We start from the raw sequence: 20428 nt of genomic DNA on the forward strand, positions 1-20428 counted from the left end.
TACTTGTTATGAGGGGCCTTGAATGGCAAGCATTGAAGTCCTTGAAGATTTTTTTTGGCTCTCAGCTGAGCCTTTAACCAGTGGGTGCAAGCCATTGAAGCTGTGCCTTCAGAACCAGTAATGTTGGTCTTAAGCCACAGGTGGCAAGGTAGCCTTTTGTTTTACTTTCTTATCTCCCTGCAGGAGCTGCGCACATGGGAAGAAGAGCTGACTCGTGCTGCTGTTGAACAGAAGAACCATGAGGAGCTGCTACGAAGGCGGGAACAGGAGCTGGCAGAACGTGAGATTGACATCCTGGAAAGGGAGCTCAACATCATCATCCACCAGCTGTGTCAGGAGAAGCCTCGGGTCAAGAAGCGCATGGGGAAGTTCAAGAGGAGTCGGCTCAAGTTAAAGGATGGCAATCATATCAGCTTGCCTTCAGGTTGGTGATGTGGTAGGCTGTGCCAGGTGAAATGGGAGAAACCTGTAGGTTTGATAGTTCCTTACTACTGACCCTTATGCACTAGAAAGGATTTGATGTACTTCAAGAAGAGCATGCCTCTTTGGGATCAATAAACTAAATTTAATGCTCTTGTGGCTAACATTGCCCAAAGTTCCGATATGAAGGTCAGAAGTAAATTTGAAATGTAACATGTTTGTTAGCTGTTGCCTGAATATGGCTTATTGTAAAAAGGTGGTGTTGCAGTTTAACGTGTTAATACTCGAAAGAATCAGTTTTTTAAAGGATGTATGTAGAAGATGATGGGCATTCGTGCTTGGGGAATATTTTACATAATGCTGCATGAGAAACTATAATCTACTGGATTTTTTTGGTGTAGGAATCTAAAAATTACCAAAATACTGATATATTGATAGCTGTGAGACTAAACGCTTAGATTGCTAGTTCACACATGAAGTCCTATTAACACGGAAGCAACTTCTGGAAGAAATGTTAAATATTAGTAAGATGTTGCTAAAGTCACTCTTAAGAGTGAAGATGGTGATGTTAGCATTTCTGCTGCAGATTCTTTATGGAGATTTAAATTTGTCAAAAAACCAAAAGTGTGGTGTTTGTAAATCACCTAGTACTCGTGGCATCAGGGATGATGACTTGCACTATATTCTTTGTTTTCTGGGAGACACTGGCTGTTTAGAAGAGAAGATAAAATGTGTTTGTTACCTATGCCTTTCTTTAGGTATGCAAACACCTATTTTTGGTGGTGCTTAAGAAACTGAGAGGTAAGGTACAAGGATTTACACAGGGATATAATTTGGCATGACACTCAACAAAACGTCTGTGTGTGTATGTGTTTCACACATACACTAAGATACATTTTCAGGGCTGTGAGTACACATCTTTGTTCTAAATTTTTGTTGTGTACAACGGGGAAATAGCAATACAGCTTTTCTACATAGATCCCATAAGTTGCGCCCTTTGAAACTTACCATAAATTATTATTTCTTTTTTTCTTATATAAAAAAAAAGAGAATTTTAACCGTGTCTTTCTGCTTTTTTTTTTTGCTAAACAGATTTTCAGCATAAATTCACTGTACAGGCTTCTCCAACGATGGACAAAAGGAAAAGCTTGATCAGTAGCTGCTCCAGCCCTCCTGCAAGTCCTACCATTATTCCCAGACTCAGGGCCATACAGTGTAAGGAGCTCAATGTAGTATTGAATTTGGGAAATGTGCAGTCTGTCAGCGTGGTAAGATGCCAAGATTCCATACCTAGGAAAGGACTGTTAAAGAAAGCACCTAAAATGTTTGCCTTGTGCCTTGCATGTATCCATTTGGAGAGAAAAATGGAGTGTCTTGGTGATGGAGGGAGTATCACCACCTTTGGAGCTAAAACCATGCTTACTCAAGTTTGTGAAATACTGCTGTTTCTATAAAAAATAGATTCCTTAGGTGTACAAGTTAATTTTAAAAAATACTAATTTGTAGAGTAGATCTGTAAAACATGGCTGTAGTGTATTAAGTTATTGTTTTAAGGAGATAAGAACAAGGGCACTTCTCATGCAAATAATGTTCCCATAACACAGAATTAGGCAGACATGCATGTCCTAAAATTATGAAAGTCGTGTTTAATTAATGTATAGTGTTTGTATTGGATATCACAGCACCTGTGTGTTTGGTTTCAAACTGGTGGTTCTAAAGAGAAACTGGTGATGGAATAAAGCTGGAGAGGCTACCTATACTTGAAAGGATTAGGGAATGCTTAATTTGGCATTTAATTGTTAGATTTGTATTGATAAATGGTCAGAATTATGGGAAAATCACTTTTGTTACTATTCCTGTTCTGGTCTATGTTTTATTCTTTATTTTGCCATGGAACCAATTATTTTAATTTGTGTATCTGTTTTTCCTTCCCATTTTGCACTGTTCTTTCCACTTGTGAAGTGACACCTGCTGAAAGCAGTAAAACATGGGGACGAAGCTCAGTCCTTCCAAAGGAGGAAGGAGAGGAAGAAGAGAAGAGAGGCCAGAAGAAAAAGGGACGCACTTGGGGACCAAGCTCACTTTGTCACAAGGAGCTAGGTGCAGGAGAAGAGGGGTAAGAGAGGGCCTGGAGGAAGGCTCATTTCTAGATTCTAAACAGGGTCGTGAGCTGGCTCACAGGGTATTTGTCTATCCACTTGCAAATGCCTTTCTGCTTCCAAACTTCTTTCTTCTGCCAGACATGTTAGAGATTCAGAGCAGTTTACAAAATTGCATTCAGTTCATTTGCCTAGGAACTGATGTTTCACTGTCTGGTATTACGTTGTTAGGTGTATTTGTAAGCTGTCAAACTTCTTAGCTGTGCAAAACTCTGTAGAAGTTCTTCTGTGTTTTAAGGCTCAGCTTTCTGTAGTTGTCTTAAATGCTAGTATATAAGAAGTATCTGGTAAAGCCAAGCAAATATCTTCTCTTTAGTCTTTTGAAAAAGACATGTACTTTGAGTGAATCAGTCCTGAAAGTGATTTTCGCAGAAATACAGGTTGTACCTCTGTACCTTGTGTTTCTATAGGTTATTGTTCTGTGGCTTCTTTTTTTTTTTTCCCTTGTGTGTGTGAATTATTTATACCAAGACTCCAATGAACCATTGCTGGAATGCTGCTTTAAACATAGGGCTATTTGGGCCTTCTAAAAGATTTGAAAGCTTGGTAATTTTTAATAATGTTTGAGTGTTTTCCCCCTGATAAATTGATGGTCTGACTCTTGCCGTGTTTTTTAGCAGGGAAAATAAGACAGACGGTTTTAATCTTTATCTTTACAATGTGTGGTCAGGTGTGAAATGCCTGAAAAATTGATGTTTGCATAGTGCATCAGTATTGTAGCCCCCTGAGACCTGGATCTATTAAAACATGTACTCTGAGATACTCAAGACATGTTGGCAGGACAATGTGGAGGAAGCTTCTTTGACTGCTGCCTATGCTTTACCTGTTCTACAGATGAAGGATAGCATAGCATTCTAAGGAATTAAAACAGATGTCACACTTTACAATCATTATTTATGTAAAAGAGGGGGAGATCACTGAAGCTGGAAAAAACACTTCTACCTTCAAATCATGTTCTTAGAATTCTGGGAATAGACCTCATCCATTTTCTGTTCATTACTGTACAGTCTAAAGCACTGATTGTTTTGGGCCAGACAGCTGGAATGGAGTTGCATGCAAACTGTGGTTGCTCATAAAACTGTCCTGTTCTCTCTACAGCTGAGATGCTCTGTAGTACTCAGAGTCTCTTCTAGGGAGACTCGATACAGATACCACATTTTGCAGTGTCTGAAACATGAGAGTTTTGCTGAGAGGGCAGTATGGCTAACATACAATGAACCACTCCTCGCTAAGATCATGCCAGACTGCAGACTTTAATTTAAAGGGAGCAGAGTTGCAGTAAATATTAGTGACTCAAAAGATAGTTCTTGCTATTTCTTAGTATTTCTTAAATTCTTATTTTACCTAGGGTAAGGCAATAAAACTTCATTGAATATTTAAGGTTGAGAAAGACCTTTAGAATTGAGTCAAACATTAACCTAGCCTCTACTTTGTTCACCAGTAAACCATCTCCCGAAGTGCCACATCCACACACCTTTTGAACATTTCCAGGAATGGTGATTCCACCACTTTCCTGGGCAGCCTATTCCAATGTCTGGGCACCCTTTCAGTGAAGAAATTTCTCCTAATACTTAATCTAAACCTCTCCTGTTGCAACTTGAGGCCATTTCTCTTGTCCCATGACTTGTTACTTGGGTGAGGAGGCTGACTCCCACCTGGCGAGACCCTCCTTTCAGGGAGCTGTAGACAGTGATAAGGTCTCCCCCAGCTTCTTTTTCTGCAGGTTAACCAACCCCAGCTCTCTCAGTTGTGCTTCATATGAGTGACCTTCCCCTTTCCCAGCTCTGTTGCCCTTCTCTGAACATGCTCCAGCTCCTCGGTGTCTTTCTTGTAGCAATGGCCCCAGAACTGAACTCAGGATTCGAGGTGTGCTCTCGCTGGCACTGAGTACAGGAGAGCAATCACTCCCTGCCAGGATGCCTTTGGCTTCTTCACACTGCTGGCTCATGTTCAACTGCCTGTTGACCAGCATCCCCAAATCCTTTTCCACCAAGCAGCTTTCCAGCCACTCATCCCCACTGATGGGGATTAATAGCATTGCATGGGGTTGTTGTGACCGACTTATTGTACCTTATACAGCAGGCCTTGATTTGTCATCGATGCAGCCTGTCCAGATCCCTCTGCAGAGCTTCCTACCCTCCAGCAGATCAACATTTCCACCCAACTCAGTGTCACTGCAAACTGACTGATGGTGCCCTCAATCCCCTCATCCAGATCATTGATAAAGATATTAAACAGGGCCGACCCAAATACTAAACCATGGGAAAATTGTAGTGAAGTGGAGAGCTAAACTAAGAAGTATCCTGTGCAGTCCTCAACTGCATTGCAAGCCCATCCTCATTAACCATTCTGGCACAGTGTAACAAATGAGGAACAGAGCTTCAGACCTTTTTTTTTTTTTTTTTTAAAGTGCTTTAGAGATGTCAGAAAATTTCTTGCTGTGGGAGGACTTCAGATCTATATAGTTGAGATGCATACAAGCATACCCTAAGTAAATCAATAGAGAATATATAAGGGGAGGGAAGAATGGAAGCTACTTGTGAGCATGGTACATTTTCTCACATTCTTCTACTATTTTTAGTCTGAAAGCTCTGGTGGAAGGATGCAAACAGTGGTCATCCAGTGCACCAAATCTTGGGAAGATCCAGAGAACTGCACCTGCTTTTCCAGGATTCACCAGCTTAGCAGAGATTGGTAAAGAAATTCCCTGAACTTGGTACTCTCATCCCCACTTCCATTCACATTTCAATGAACCTCTTTCCTGACCTTCAGCTGGTACCTTACAGCAATGTTTTAATTTTGTTTGGTATCTGTTTTTCTTTTATTCTTTGTCAAGTATCCACTTTCTGCTTCTGAATTTTCTTCTTTTTCTCCTCACTGCTTGTGCTTCTCCCTCTGTCAAGATAACAGCCTTCTGCTAATTCTCCTCTAGCTCCATGCTGTCTCTCAGCTCCTTTACTGAATAATGATGTTTACATGTGCAGCATGCTTACACCTTCACTTGCAAGGAGAAATCCTTAAAATGTTTCTACCTTTTGCTTCTCACTCGCAAACACATAAATTTACTCTAGAAGTTACTGAGGTGTAGGTTGCCTTTGAAATGCAGTTCTGCAATTAATCCCAAGTGGATGAATGCTTCACTGATTTCTTTCACTTTGATAGTGTTTCCAGTTACTTCTTTCAGCCTGTCTTCTTTGGAAACAATAGACTGTATTTGGGAGTTGATAAATGATGTTTGTGAGGAGAGCACTTGCATCTTCTGAGGAGAATCTTATTTTGAAGTATATTTGTGAGACAATGAAATTTGACGGTGAAAATTTTACATTGACACAAAGTCTATTTTCATTTGTTTTCCAGATGATGAGGACAGTGAATGTTTTAATGGAGAGGGCAAAGTGCACCCTTCACCTGTGCATAATCAGTCATACCTCTGCATCCCATTTCAGAAGAATGAAGAATGGGATGGCCCTTCTAGTGATGCCAATGAGGAGTCCACCCCTGTAAACTCTGCTACCAGTACCCCACAGCTGACACCCACCAACAGCCTCAAACGTAGCGGCTCCCACCACAAGCGATGTGAGGTTGCATTGCTTGGCTGTGGAGCAGTGCTGGCTGCTGCAGGCCTGGGTTTTGATCTGTTAGAAGCAGGGAAGTGCCAGCTGCTGATTGAGGAAGAGCCAGAGGTGCCCAAGGAAGAGAAGAAGAAGCGTGACAGCATTTTTCAGCGAGCTGGACGCCCACGCAGGAGCACTAGTCCACCTTCCCGGAAGATCTTCAGGAAGGATGATCCCCTGTTGTTGCTAGGCGAGCCATCCACATCCCTCACCCTCCTTTCCCTGTCTTCCATTTCCGAATGTAATTCCACCCGGTCCCTGCTGCGCTCAGACAGTGATGAGATTGTGGTTTATGAGATGCCTGTCAGCCCAGTGACAGTCAAGGCTCCCTTGCCAGCTATTACAAACCCATTGGTCAATGTCCAGATCGAGAGGTTCAAACAAGACCCCAACCAGTCCCTGACTCCCACACACGTGACGGTCTCTTCCCACACCCAGCAAAGCGGACACAGGCGCACACCTTCTGATGGAGCCATCAAAGGGGGTGGACTGGTTGCCAATGGGTGCCCAACCAGTGGATGCCCTTCCAGTAGCTGTTTAACTGGAGCACTGGGAGCAGGTAGGTTTTCAGCCATCTTCTTTTCCTCTTCAGAGTAAAGACAGAAGCAGTATAATTACTTGTTGCTTATGCATTTGTTGAGATGACCAGCCCACAAGAATTGCTTGTGGAGGCTGTCTTTACACAAGTAGCTAACAGAATAATGTGGCAATGGTTTTGGTTCCAGCATCTTCAAATTGCCATAATCTTGAAGATACGATGTTTGTAGATTCTGAATGAAGACTTTCTACTTTGAATATGTTTTTCCACTGTATATACAATAAACTAAGATTTGTAGGAACCACTTAGCAGTGACAGCTAACATGTTTTTCCCTCTTCTCTTACATTGTCTGTTTTGGATAGGTGTATTAAAAACACCTAGTCCAAGCAGAGATCTCAGTGAGGTCCCTCGCCTGCCAGACCCCAACCTTGTTTTTCCTCCAACCCCGAGACGATGGAATGCACAGCAGGATCCCACACTGGAAAGACCCAAGACACTGGAGTTCCTACCCCGGCCGCGTCCTGCAGCCAGTCGGCAGCGGCTCGATCCCTGGTGGTTTGTGTCACCCAGCAATGCCAAGGGTGAATCTTCTGCCAACAGTTCAAGTACTGATACGCCAAGCAATCTGGACTCTTGTTTTGCTAGTAGCAGCAGCACTGTAGAAGAGAGACCTGGACTGCCTGCACTGCTTCCTTTCCAGGTGGGTCCTCCTGCAGAGGAACGGACACTGTTGGACATGGATGCTGAGGGGCAGAGCCAGGACAGCACCATTCCGCTATGCAGAAGTGAACTTAACACACACAAAGCTGCAGCATATGAACTCAAGCAAGAATTCTGGTCTTAATATGAAACCACTGGGGGCAGTGAGCCCCTCTAAATTCAATCCTACTTTTTGCACTGAGAATGCACTTTGAAAACAGATGAGATGGAGGGATGCTACAGAGATCATATGGTGCTGCCTCGGCTGAAGATGTGTTGTCAGCTGCTTGATTTTTGTCTGCATTTGGGTGAAACTTGGCAACTCTGAGCTGCTGACTTTTGCTGTGGGGTTTTCCTGTAGTCTTCCCTGCCCTCTTATTGCAGTTTGAATCTGCAATGAGCTAAAATTATCATATCAAAGTCTTTTGTTACTGACCTTGTAGGATTTGGCGCCTGGCAGTAAGTATCTTGGTATCCTGGTATTAATCAGTATTTTCAAATAATAGTCAAATATTACACTACAGCAGACATCAGTGTTTGATGTTTTCCCAAGGAATCCAGAACAGAAACAAATAAATATCTGGAGACTACCTTCTCTGAAATACATTCAGATCATTAGACAGGCCTGGGAATCATCATACCCCCACTGAAATAGCAGAAGTAGCTATCTTAAGACTTGTTTGTCCTCTTTTGCTCATGCAATAGTGTAAGGTGGAACAGATGGCAGGGGAAGGGCATGGCGGCTCCACTGGTGGAGGTCTTTGAGAGCAGGTGAACCAAACTGTTGGAAACAAGTAGGTGTAGTTGATCCTGGCTTCAGGGTAGGTTGGATGAACTTCAGTGAACTCCTGAGGTCCCTCTCAGCCCTATTTATTTTATGGCCCTGTGCTTTCAAGATGAAGGCTTATAGTATAGCTGTTTAGCTTGATTTTTTTTTTTCCCAGACTTTCGTTACCATCAGTCTCTTTTCTTCCCTCCCTGTTACTCAGGCTCATAGTCAAGTTGCCTCAGCTTTGGAAGGGGAGTTAGCAGAAACTTTCTTTAAAGATGTGTTGGCTTGCAGAAGGAAGTAAATTATGTGTTTCCAAATATTTTTCTTTCTATTTTTTTCTCCTTTCTTACACCTTTCAGGAGTGACCAATGAAACCCAAGACTGTTTTTATGCACACTGGTACTTGTTTAAGGCTGTTTTGGAAATGAGGCTTGTTAGTAGTTGGATTGTGCAAACAGGAATCAGAACATCTGGATTCTGTTTTATTTTGTCACTGACTTCACTGTGTGACCCTGGGCAAATAATGTAACCTCTGTGCCTGAATTTCCCCATCTGTAAATAATAGGAATAATACCTACCTCACAAGGGAAGGGGTTGGGACATATATAATAGGGTATAAAGTCCTTTGAGATCTTTGAGTGAAGGGCACTATAGATATGTAGACCTTTATTCTTGTTCAAATATGTAAACCACTCCTAGATCTGGAGCAAGAACAGACCCCTGTCTGGAAGGAGGAAGTCACACAGATAGGGTGTGCCTGTGCTCAGAGTTTTCTGTACAAAGACTTCAAGTGTGTCTGTGCCACTGCAGGTATGTCTTACTGGCTGTAATGAGAGCTTCAATCTTCCCCAAATTTGGCATTATATATAAGGGATGTGGCCTTTATGTGAGTGTAATAGGGTAGTCTGCTTTATTGCAGGGTACAGCATGTCTGTTCACTGGTTTTCTACAGATCTGTGCTTGTTTTGCTAATCCGCTGATATTTGGTTGCAAAGAAGTCATTTAACAGTGCTGCCAGTGCAGTGCTCAGCCTGTTGGGGCAGTCCAGTCCTGCTGTGAAGGCAGGAGAGCTGAATACTTCCTGCAGCTGTCAGCACAGTGAACTTGTGTGTTTAGATGTTTGTAACCTGATTTTAAAAACCAGCATGTTTGAGGAAGAACTGTGTGTAAGGCTTTTTAGTTCTGTCCTCTTTTCAGTGAGGACTGAAACCGGCATGTTCCCATTAGTCAAGAGCACCTTTTTTTTCTTGGAATTACAGTATGTTTTGTTTTGAAAGGTCACATATGTCTTGTTTATCACATTCCATGGAAAATGCTTAATGGCAGGATTACTTTCTGCTGCCTATTAAATGCTCCAGAGCTAGCCTTAATGGTGCTACACTAGATGTTGAAGCTGGAGAGATTGTTGACTGTTTAGACAAGGTATTATGATAAGGCAAGATGGGATTCAGATACGTAAAGAAAACATTCTGACTATTTTGTTAAATTTAGACCTTTGGCATTATTGATTTCTTAAGCATCCTTTCGCTTTCCATTTCTGAAAACTCAGTTTGTGACCCAGACACTAGCAAAAAGGCAAAACTCATCCAAAAGATTACTAATTTTGATTGTGCTATAAATCAACCTTATTGCAATCTCAGTAAGAGGCTGTGTCAGAGGGATTTGAAAGAAGGACATGAAAATAATTTATTTTTCATAGGCTTCCTTATAATTTTAAAACATCTGGAATAAAACTGGGTCAGCTGTTCTGAAATGTTAGTTTTCTATCCAAAAGGTATCATTATAAATGTCATAGGGAGTATCATCTGCTCTGCAAAGGCATCCCCTGGAATAGCTCCATTTGAACAGAAATCTTTCAAATCCATTTAGTTGCATGAAATGGGAGGACACCTTTCTAGGTCTCACTATATAACTGATATAACTCAGCCTGCTAAACTTTGTAATATCTGGCCAGTTGATTTCACCAAATGAACTTTTAAGGTTTCTGTCAAGTTCCCAGGAAAGACAAATGTAAAGGCAAGTTGTTCAGTCACCTCTTTTACTTAGGAAAGTTGAGGATGAAGAATTAACCCCCTGTTGCCCCTCTCCCCCATTTATATAATCACTTGGTGAAGGTGGCATGTAGCTGAACTTTGAGAAGTACTTTGCTCCAAAGAGTATCTTCCCTAATGCCAAGTGGACATTGCTACATCAAAAAACTTGGTAGGACAGATGACAAGAGTCAAGGATCCAGGTCAGGGTTACCAAACTAGATACTGTTATTACAAAGCTGCCAGACAGACTAGTTGGAAGCATACTGGTTGGTATGTGTTTGTTTTGTGGTTTTTATTTGGGTTTTTTTTAACCTTTCTTTGATACAATTATCGTCATTGACTCTAGCATGTGAATTATCTGAGAAAGTCTTTGAGCATCCACCTGTAACTGTCTTCCAGTGGCCAACCTGAGCTATCAGGCGAGAGGAGTCAGTTGTGAAAACAAGGCTGCTGACTTCACTAGGTGGTGGGGTATTCTCAGGCAGGCAGAGAGGGGGCTCTCAAGACTTGTCAGGTATTTCACTTTATGCACTCCAAAAGCTTTTGCAGCCAGTGTCCTGATGCCCAGAGGCTGTGTGCATGTTTAAGCTAGGTCAAAACCTCTCTCTATATCCATCTGTCCCCTCCTGGCTTGAATTCTCTGCTTTCTTAATCTGTTGGGGTTTTTTCTTCCCAGTTGTGGGAACTGAGGTGCTCCAAATCTCCAAAGCAGGGGTTGACTCTATTCCACTAGACAGTGAGAAGGTATGAGCCCGTCAGCTCAGAAATCTTTTTTTCCTACTTGCTAGTATTTCAATTTGTCAGGGAAACAAAAATCTCAGAATATTGGTCATTGGCCTACCTTTATAGTAGTATTCTTGAGGAAGATGGTGAAAATCTTACTTTAAAAAAATTATAACAAATGTATTGTTTCCTAAGTGTCTGAATAAGTTGCATTTTTGTTTTGTCAGAGAAAATGAAAAGAGAAAACATGAAAGTCACTGAGCAGTCTAAAAGAATGACAAAAGATGGAGAAAAATATGTTTGAATACAAGCCTTACAAAGAGGAAGTGGCAGTTCTTTAACTGATAGTAATAATGAGTTTGTAGCTGAGAGAAATGTTTGTGGTTTAGAAATATATTTGTATTTTTCTTTAGTCAGCTGGCAGTGTGTATCACTAATTTATGTAATTGATGTGCTGATTTAGGAAATGAAATAGAAAGAAGTTTGTCAGGCCTTCAAAGTATGCTATCCTTGTAGCCTGTTTAGTTTTCCTGTAATTGGAATATAATATGGATACTGGGGGGAAGGTACAGACATAGCAACCACTGCAAAAAAGGACAAATTTTTTGATAAATTTCTACTGGTTTCATAGAAATTGAGTGTGGGACAAGTAGAGTGAAAAAGCTTTTGTGTCAAAACTAAGGTGATTAAATAGTTACGGATTCTTTTCTAATACTGTTTCTTCTTACAAGACTGCACAGTGGTCTATTTTACCAGCAAGTAAGTCTTAATCTCCTCTCAATCATTTTCAGAGGTGCAAATGTAACTTTTTATACATATTTTCTCTCCAGTTTATTATTGCAATGCGTTGATATTCAGTATGGGGCAGGGAACCTTAGTGAAAATACTCTTTTTGTAGTAGTTTTCTAACAAAATGAGTATTTTTAAAGTGAATTTTTGTTATTGATGGGGAAAGACCTGTTCTGGTTTAGCATGGTTTTATGATGAAATATTTTTCTGTACCTCTAGGAATGGGAGTAGTTGCCTTCCTCTTCATAGCATGCTGTTATCTTGAGACATTGTGGACAATACTGCATAGAGATGTAACTTCAATATCTCACAAAACTGGATACCTCTCATCCTGTTGAAGGTGAGGCAGTAATGGTCAAGTAAAGAAAGGTCAAGTAAAGAAAGGTCTTTGCCTTTGGAGTGTTTTGTTCAATAAAACATGTAGGAAATCTCCGACCTTGAGTCGCCTTTCTGTCTTGAGATTAATTTTTATTTGAAACCTAATTCATCTCTGTGGGATGAATATGGGGCCTGGAGTCTCATTGGATGTATGGAATCAAACCTTCTCCTACATCCCAAAATTCAGTGATAGCCTGTTATTTTTACAACTAATTCTAAGCTAATGTAAATAGGTTTGTTTCCTTTTGGTTTTTTCGAAATGTTTCTCCTTGGAAAGCGTGCTTCTTGCTTTCTAACCTTTTACATGCACTTTGGAGATACTCTCAAGAACTCTTACCAACCCTATGAATAAGAAGGGTTATGTCTTGCAGTGTGATTTAAGTTCTCCTCTCCTTTTGGCTCTTTTTTTTTTTTTTTTGTATGAAAAGGGACATTTACATTTGAAAAGATTTCTGATCCTTACCCTGTCACTGAACAACAGTTTCTTAGCTTCCATGTTTAGAACTTATTTAAGACTACAATTTGAGTAAAACTGGACATTAAAAGTGAGGGGATAGACATGTATTAAAACATATTTGCAAACAAGCAGTAAATACAGCAAATACAAGAACCAAAATACACTGTTAAAGAGCATAACTTTCAGACTTTATGAATCTTTGGTTGATGATATAATTAAGGTATCTATAGGAAAAAATGCCTTCTTATGTTTTTTTTTTAATTTTACTATTTTAATAGTAGAATACAGTGGTTTGCACAGCCAGCCAGTATGGTAGTTATCTGGACAGAAAGGATCTTTAACCAAATATGTTTTTTTTTCCTTCTTATTTTCAATCCAGGTTTTGGTTTAAAATTTTTTTTGTGTCTTTTTTGGTGTTGAACAAACAATATAGTCTTAAGAAGAAGTTATTATTGTCTCACTTTCACAGTTTCATTAGGCATTATGGACATGAATCTGTGGCTTATTCTGGTGCTCCTTCTATTGAATGCATTAGTAGAAAGTCATGCTGCAGTTAAAATGTGCATTTGCTTTTGGTTTTTCTCATGCTTGGCTTTTTTAAACAGTTTTACCACTGGTCAGAGATAAACACAACTTCTGAAATTACCTACAGAAACTTTTTTTTTTTACGTTGGAAGTAGTCACTGCCAGGCTAGGAAGTGTGTGCTTGACTAACAAGTAGCTTGCCACTGGTGACTGGGTAGTGGGTCTGATGTAGATACTTGGAATTATTATTGTTCCTTTCTAACAAGGACCTCCCATTTTTTGCAACTGGAAATTCTTCAGCACTTCCTCAACGTTTGTATACGAGAAATACATTTTAGCTCCTTTTGTACATAGTGAAAAATCTTCCCTTTTCTAATCAGGAACATAATTTTCCTACTGAGAATGGCTTCTTGAGCTCTGTGGTTTTCTTTGTTAGTTTTCTGTTTGGGGAAATTGTTTATTTTGGGTTTGGTTTTTAAGCCTCTCAGTTATATATGTATGTGTTAGGTGCATCCTTGTATGCCAAGGTGCCTTCCATCTCACATATCTCCTTGCTGGGGCCTGGGTTGGTTTTTTGGAGGGACCTCCTAGTTGTAGCTTTCAGTACTTTCAGGCCAAATACCATCAGTGGAAACCTTTTGTGTTGTCCCATTTACTCTCCTGTGTCGAGCCATGTGCTATCACTGCCTCTCCCTATTTCTCCACTGGGGTTTTGGCCCCATCCCATCTTTGTTGGTTATTTATTCTTGTTGCCATAGTAACAAGTGTGAGGCAGAAAACCATACACACTTCAGATGTGCTTTGACCTAAAAGATTTCCACGCTACAAGCATAAGATACAACTGAGGGAAGTGGAAGTGGAGGTTGGCAGGAAATAACACAGTGAAATTATCCTTCTTAATATAAGTCAGAGGACAGAGGAATACTAGCTACTTGGTAAACTATCGGCATCATAGTTAGGTTGGATCCTAAAGTAGAATTTGAGGAATGTACAGTTACTTAATTTGATAGAATGATTTGGGTTGGAAGGCACCTTAAATGTCATCTAGTTCCAGTCCCCCTGCTATGGATGGGGATGCTTTCCAGGTTACTCAAAGCCCCATCCAACTTACCCAGTTTCTGGTTGGTTTGTTTTGTTTTACCCTGAACTACCTCATCTGTAGAGATAGAATGGGCAGCAAGTCTAAGTTTTGGTAAGAATTGCTCTAAGTATTTAAGGTTGCAATGAGATGGGAAGGCAGAGGCAAACTTGTATTTGGCTCTTTGACATGCAAATTCCTGATGCAAAAGTAAAACCAGCTATTAAGATTATACTTGCTTTAGATATTAATGTCTCCAAAATAAACAATAAAGGACAAAGTGGGGCATTTTTCTTGATAGTTTCTAATTTGTGGAAGAGTTGATTGTCCAGAGTCAAAAAGGTGGAGATTTCATATTGGTCACAACTGCTTTTAGAAGTTATAGTCTTTTTTCAAAACAGTTTTTTTTTTTTTTTAATAATTTAATGTGCTCTTAAAGTGGAGCTGTGCATGATCCTGATTGTTTTCTTGTATTTGCAGTATTGTTTTCCTAGTGTATCAGCTCCTAATACAGTCCTTACTATATCTGAATGCTAATAATGTGCAGGCAGCCCAATAGAACTAATATTAAGGAACTATGACACATTTTTAGTGTGCATTATGGTGGATTTATTAACCCAGATTGAAGTGGGCTACTGTTAGGTCTGTTGCTGATGGGTCAGATGGATGCACAGCTAGGAAAAGGGGGCTTAAAACAAATCTGCAGGAGCAATGCTAAAGTAGTACTTGCTTAAAATAAACAATTTGAAAAATAAGCATGGAGGGTGGCAGGGGAGAGGGCCTTAATTAATCAGAAATACATTTATCAGATCTTGTCCATGCTCAAACTTTAAGTTGCCAGGATAGCTAGTGAGAATCTACATTGTGTTCAATGTGGCTGAAACCTCAACATTAAGACAAGAATAATTAATTTTATATATGCTATTTCAGACTGATTAACACTGTCTCCCATTCTACCTTGATTGTTTCAATTCAGCATTTTTTTCAAGAACAGATGTTGAGGTTGGCTAAAACTGGCCTTCTCCTCTTGGAGAGGCATATAGGTCTGAGGGAGAAGAAACATGGCTCTAGCCATGTCCTGATCTTTTGTGTCTCGTGATCTTAGCTGGAGAGGTTATAATGGTGCAGCAGGACATGCTGGTGTTGTTCCAAGCTTCATTAATAAGAATTCCTCTAGCAGCAGTTAAGTTACAGAACAAACCTGGCATCTGATTACTGTTTGGCTTAGCTCAGTTGCATACTGAGCTCCTTAAGTCTGACTATATCTGGAGGCGAACAGAGCTTCTTCCTTGAATTCTGCTGGAATTTGTGAATGTGGCCACTTCTCAGCTGGGGTAATTTGTTTTCTCCCAGGCTCGGTCAATGTCACAGAATCAGTTGTCACCCTCAACTTACTGCCCAGATACTCATAGTAGGCTTGTTCTTCTGTCTTGCATGCTTTAGAGAGCAGCTCTTACAATGTCAACAGGGTTAGCATTTGTATCTGAGCAGAGCAGCTAATAAGATCTGACTTTTCACACTGCATCTCAAGCAGTTGTTACTCCATCAGTTCTGCCATTGCTCTATTTTCAAGGTTATCTTGACAACTATAATATCCAGACTGTAAAGAATATAGCCACATGAAAAAATAATAGGTAAAAAAGAAAGAATATTCAGGAGTGTTTGCCAGCTGAACTGGTTGAATTTGGCCAGTGCTCTTGGCAGAGAGTAGGATCCATTCTTTTGCAACATAGATCTCTTTGGGGGATGGCTTGGTTTGAACTGCAGAATTTACCTAGATTCACACAAAGTCCATGGGCACCAGTGCCCATCATGTTTGGCAGTTATAAGAAGATACCGCATAAACCCAAGAGCAGCTAGTAATAAATGTTTGTATTTAGGGAATTAACTTTCAAGTTAAAAGGGAAGAGGCCTCAATTCAGAAAGCTCTTCATCACATACTTAAATATCACTGAAATCAGTGGAATGTATTTGTGGGTCAAAATGCACAAGACCCCAGCTGAGCAAAGCTCTTTTAATCTGAATTGGGGGATTGTTGTGTTGAAACTGATGGTGAAGGACCAGGTTCTTACCTTGATTGTCAGAGTAAGAGGTCAGTTAACCTGAGGAACAAGTTCCTCAACAAGTCCCTGGGTAAATGCTGTTTGATTGCTGACTCTTGTGGCCTTTCCATGGTTTCACATGCCATGCCTATTTGACTGCTACTTCTAACCATAACCAGGGTAAGCTTTGAGAATGTTTTCTGACATGGGGTGAAGAACTTCTGCATTAGCAGATTGCTAGCTGTAAAGGGGCAGTAAGTGGTGACTGGAGGCTGTGTGTGCAAATGGCAGTTTAACCTGAGGCCTATTCTCAAGTGTTTCTTCTCATTTTACAAATGCATCCCTCCAGGCTGGTGGACAGACCTGACAAGCTCAGTGGTGATCAACATCCGCCATTTTTACTAGAGTTCTAGGATTCTTGTCTGTCAGCTGTTGGCACAGCACACTGTGCTGCTATATTTGAGTTCTTTGTCATAAATTCAGAACAAGCTGGAAATATCTGAGATATTTTGCCTGACTTAAGTTGAGAGGCTTATATGGAGTGAGCAGGCAACAGTGGTGAAAAAAATCAGGGAAAATACCTGTGCTTTTAACAATGTCTCTTCTGTGGCTTTGAAAGTCCAAGAATTTCTCAGCCAGAGAATGTATTTCCTCCTTCTTTTTATAAGCTACTTCTTTCTTTTGCCTTATTAATTGTGAATCTGCTCCTGCTTCTATTTCAAGCCAGATGCAAAAATTGGTGACCTGACTTTCCTAGGTACAGTGTTGTGAATCTGAATAACCAGGTGAGTAGATTTCTCTAGTGTAAGATCATGCCCCCATGTCTGATCCTTTGAGATATGGAATAGTTCCCGTTTGTGTTGAAATCACTGTGTAGAGGGTGTTGGGTACTTCATAAGGAACTCCAAACTCTGTAGGACTGGGATTCATCTTACAGCTTGAGTATTTCAGTCTGGTTTTGGAGACCTCTGTATGTCTTCTCTTCTGTTTATGGTATTCAAAAGTCTGTTGCTATGGAAGTAGCACCTGAAGGTATGTTTTGCCCGAAGAACCTGCAATGAAGCAGTTACATTACCAAATGACAATGTACCCCAGAATTGAGTAAAATGACAGAGGCCACCAAGTTTTTCTTGTTTGTGTGATGAAATGTTGTCAAATTAAGTGATTTGTTGGAGCCTTCCTTTAACTTCTGTACAGCAGTAAGCTTAGAGGAAAAGAAGATTGCATTTTTAAAAAGCTTTATTTGTGACCTGGACTTGTTGCCTCTGACCCTCTTGGGCTTAAATAGTTAAATTATATTAATGTCCAATTTGTTTCACTGTAGGTAACACATCAACTGAATACTCTTGTGCATAATCTGCTGTATCTTTCCTCTGTTCTGTGTCAATGTATTATGTGTATTTGGATTACAGTTCTTTTTGTATTAAATTATTTTATGTTATAGAACAATATTTAAGTGAAGCAAAGAGCTAATGGAAGTTGTTGACGTTTTGGGATTTCTTTTCTCTTTGCTCTTTTTTTGGATGTACTGTAAATTGTAAACCAAGGATGCCAAGCAGGCTTGGTTCAATGGCTAAAATTATTGTATTACAGTGTAATGCTGATCTAGGCCTTGTCTCAACACTAGAGCACACAGACTTGAATAAAACTGTTATAAAAGTGATTGTCTTCAGGCCTTGAGTTCTTGGGTTTGTGCTCCAAATAATTTCAAGCAGGTATTTAGAATAAAAGTGGAATTACCTTGCTATGAGGATTTCAGAATTTTTCCCAGTACAGCAAGAAGTTTCTTTTTCTTCACTAGGTACCTCAGTCCTGGTCAGCTAGTCCAACTCTGGGTTCTCCATAGGGCTTTCGAAATGTTTTTGTGAAAACTCAGTTTAGTGCAGGTCTTGGCACATAGTACTTGTCTGCTGAGCCCCTTCTGGCTTTTTTCTGAACCGAAGAATTAGTTGCATACCATTTTTATTAAGGCAAATATTTCTGTTCTGTTAGCTTGAGATTTTTCAACTCTTTCTTTAATATCCCAACTACAATATGAATCTAAATGGTTGGATATGGAGCTTATGCAGTAACATGTTTTGTGCATGGTGACATTTAACAGATGGTTTAGATTCACTTGTGATGCTGTGCCTTTGTCCCTGCCGCATCATTCAGTGAGACAAAGGTGCATGAACAAGGATCTTTCCAAGCTGTTTTCATCCGCTGTCGGTGTGAAAGCCAGAATAACATGGTTTTGATTCCCAGGTCGTGTATTTGAATCCTAGATTATACTTTTGTTTTTCTCTGCCACAAAACCATAATTTCACATTTCTCTGTTTTAAGAAATGTAGCTGTATTGATGAAGGACTATGTACTACAAGTACTTAAATTTCATAATTTCCTTTGAAAAAAGATTTTTTTTCTAATGCAGGTACATGCAAGAAATCCTCCACACTTCCAACAGATGCAGAGACTGAACAATGCATAGGTAGGCTACCTTTAGTCATATATTCCATTCAGAGTGCTGTAGTGCTGTGTTTTGTGATAAACTAGGAGGACAGTGAACAGACTGTCAATTAAATTTGTTAGAAATAATAGCATGCAAGATGAATTGCTTTTTTCACTTGCTTTAACAAAAGGTCTCTTACAGTGTTTTGTTTTTCAAGCTATTTTTCACTCCTCCCCAAATCTGGAGTGTCTCAAACTGAAACAAATACTTCTACCTCCTGTAATGTTCTGCAAAGTAGCATTATGTCTTAAAAGATTCAGATTTTCTGGCGGAATTTACTCACCTGTCACAATGATAAGGCTACCCTAATGTTCAAGCTGGCCTCATCAGCAACAGAAATCTACATGCATCGTGGCAGATCAATTTCTGCCAGCAGCTGCAGCCTCTGCAGAACATGGCAGGAGCACAAAGCACTGGGTTAGAAGAGGAAAATGAAATAGCACTTTTCTAAGCAGGAAAATCTTAACTTCTAGCAGAGAAGGAACGTCTTAAATGAAAACTGGCAGAGTCAGCACCATGCAGAGCAAACACACCAGCAGATGCTTTAGGCTGAGCAACTTGAGTTTTTCATTGTTTGATGTGTAGGTAGGGGTTGGGTGTACAAGTTCTACCGTGACAGTGCAAATCATATGTGGCCTTTAGCTCTTAATGTGCTCAGGTGAGGAAATCACCATGTATTACATTATATTCAGATGGCACATGCTGAAATAGTAAATGCAAGTGGTGCTCTGAAAGTCCATAGCATACCTTGATAAAACTTCTAGTGGACTTCCAAGACTATGCAGATTAAGGGAGAAGAGGACAGGCTTTCCTCTATCATGCAGCCCATATAATTTGATTAATCGGTTATTTCTAGTGAAATTTTGACATTCTTAATCCTTCTGACATGGAAGTAAAAGGAGAAGATGACCTACTAAAGCTAGGCTTAACAAGAGCTTAATTACATGTAACATGAAAAGTTTCTAGGCATATTGCTATCAGGCTCAAACAGACTAAGCTCTTGAAAATAATCTGGAGTGAACATGACAATAACAAACATCAGAGTCTTTTAACAAGGATTAACAAGCTTTGTCTTCATGCTTGGGCACAATGGACACTGCAGTTTGCTTTGGCAGGGAAAGAAAATAATTGTAACTAAGGATGAACAAAGCTCTAGCGTTTTCAAGTAGACTTCAGCATGCTTTGTCCCTCTTTGCTGCTTCATCTGAAATCTTATTAAATGGCATGTGATTTACTTGCTGTTAAGTCCTCATTAATTTAACAATGAACAAATCTGAGTGGAATGAAAAGAGGCAGGATCAACTGATAGCACTCCGACACCAAGTGGAACAGAACCATAATCGCTTTACTAAATATAACCAAAGTCTGTACACTTCATGTCTGCAAAAATTGCTCTGAATTTTATTATTCTGTCCCCAGATCATGCTTCAAAAATCACAGGTTTTGAATTTTTTTTAAAAAAAAGCATGAATGGGGTTACCTGTCACAGATTGCAGCCAGTATTAAAAGAACCAGCTCTCATGGATGTGAATGTTGTACACCATCATGGTCTCCAATGGGGCCCTGAGACAGTAGTTGGAGAACTGCTCATTGTACAAAGAGCTTACTATTTCTGCAGCAGTCTGGAATTTTTGCTTTTGGTGATCTTCCTGCAATTGCATTTGGTTATTCATTTTTGCTACAGGTACATCCAGATCTTGCAGGCTTTATTT

At 40.0% G+C, this 20428-nt stretch overlaps 1 protein-coding gene across 3 annotated transcripts in view; it reads left to right on the plus strand.

Moving 5' to 3' along the window:
- Positions 1 to 17891, plus strand: part of MAP3K9 (mitogen-activated protein kinase kinase kinase 9) — a 58289-nt gene extending 40398 nt beyond the window's left edge. Inside the window, exons 6-12 of one of the 3 annotated variants that reach the window (XR_004980283.2) lie at positions 184 to 424; positions 1513 to 1635; positions 2383 to 2536; positions 5161 to 5273; positions 5937 to 6752; positions 7095 to 7890; positions 11968 to 17891. Coding sequence is in view for 2 of the 3 variants with exons in the window: in XM_036383746.2 (XP_036239639.1) it covers positions 184 to 424; positions 1513 to 1635; positions 2383 to 2536; positions 5161 to 5273; positions 5937 to 6752; positions 7095 to 7576 (1929 nt within the window). In the remaining variant the exon portion in view is untranslated. Of the gene's footprint in view, positions 1 to 183; positions 425 to 1512; positions 1636 to 2382; positions 2537 to 5160; positions 5274 to 5936; positions 6753 to 7094 lie in introns of all 3 variants that reach the window. The other 2 variants (XM_036383747.2, XM_036383746.2) reach the window with 2 other exon arrangements.
- Positions 17892 to 20428: the final 2537 nt, after the last annotated feature.

The sequence above is a fragment of the Molothrus ater genome, chromosome 6 (assembly GCF_012460135.2).
Source record: "Molothrus ater isolate BHLD 08-10-18 breed brown headed cowbird chromosome 6, BPBGC_Mater_1.1, whole genome shotgun sequence".
Classification (NCBI taxonomy): Eukaryota; Metazoa; Chordata; class Aves; order Passeriformes; family Icteridae; genus Molothrus; species Molothrus ater.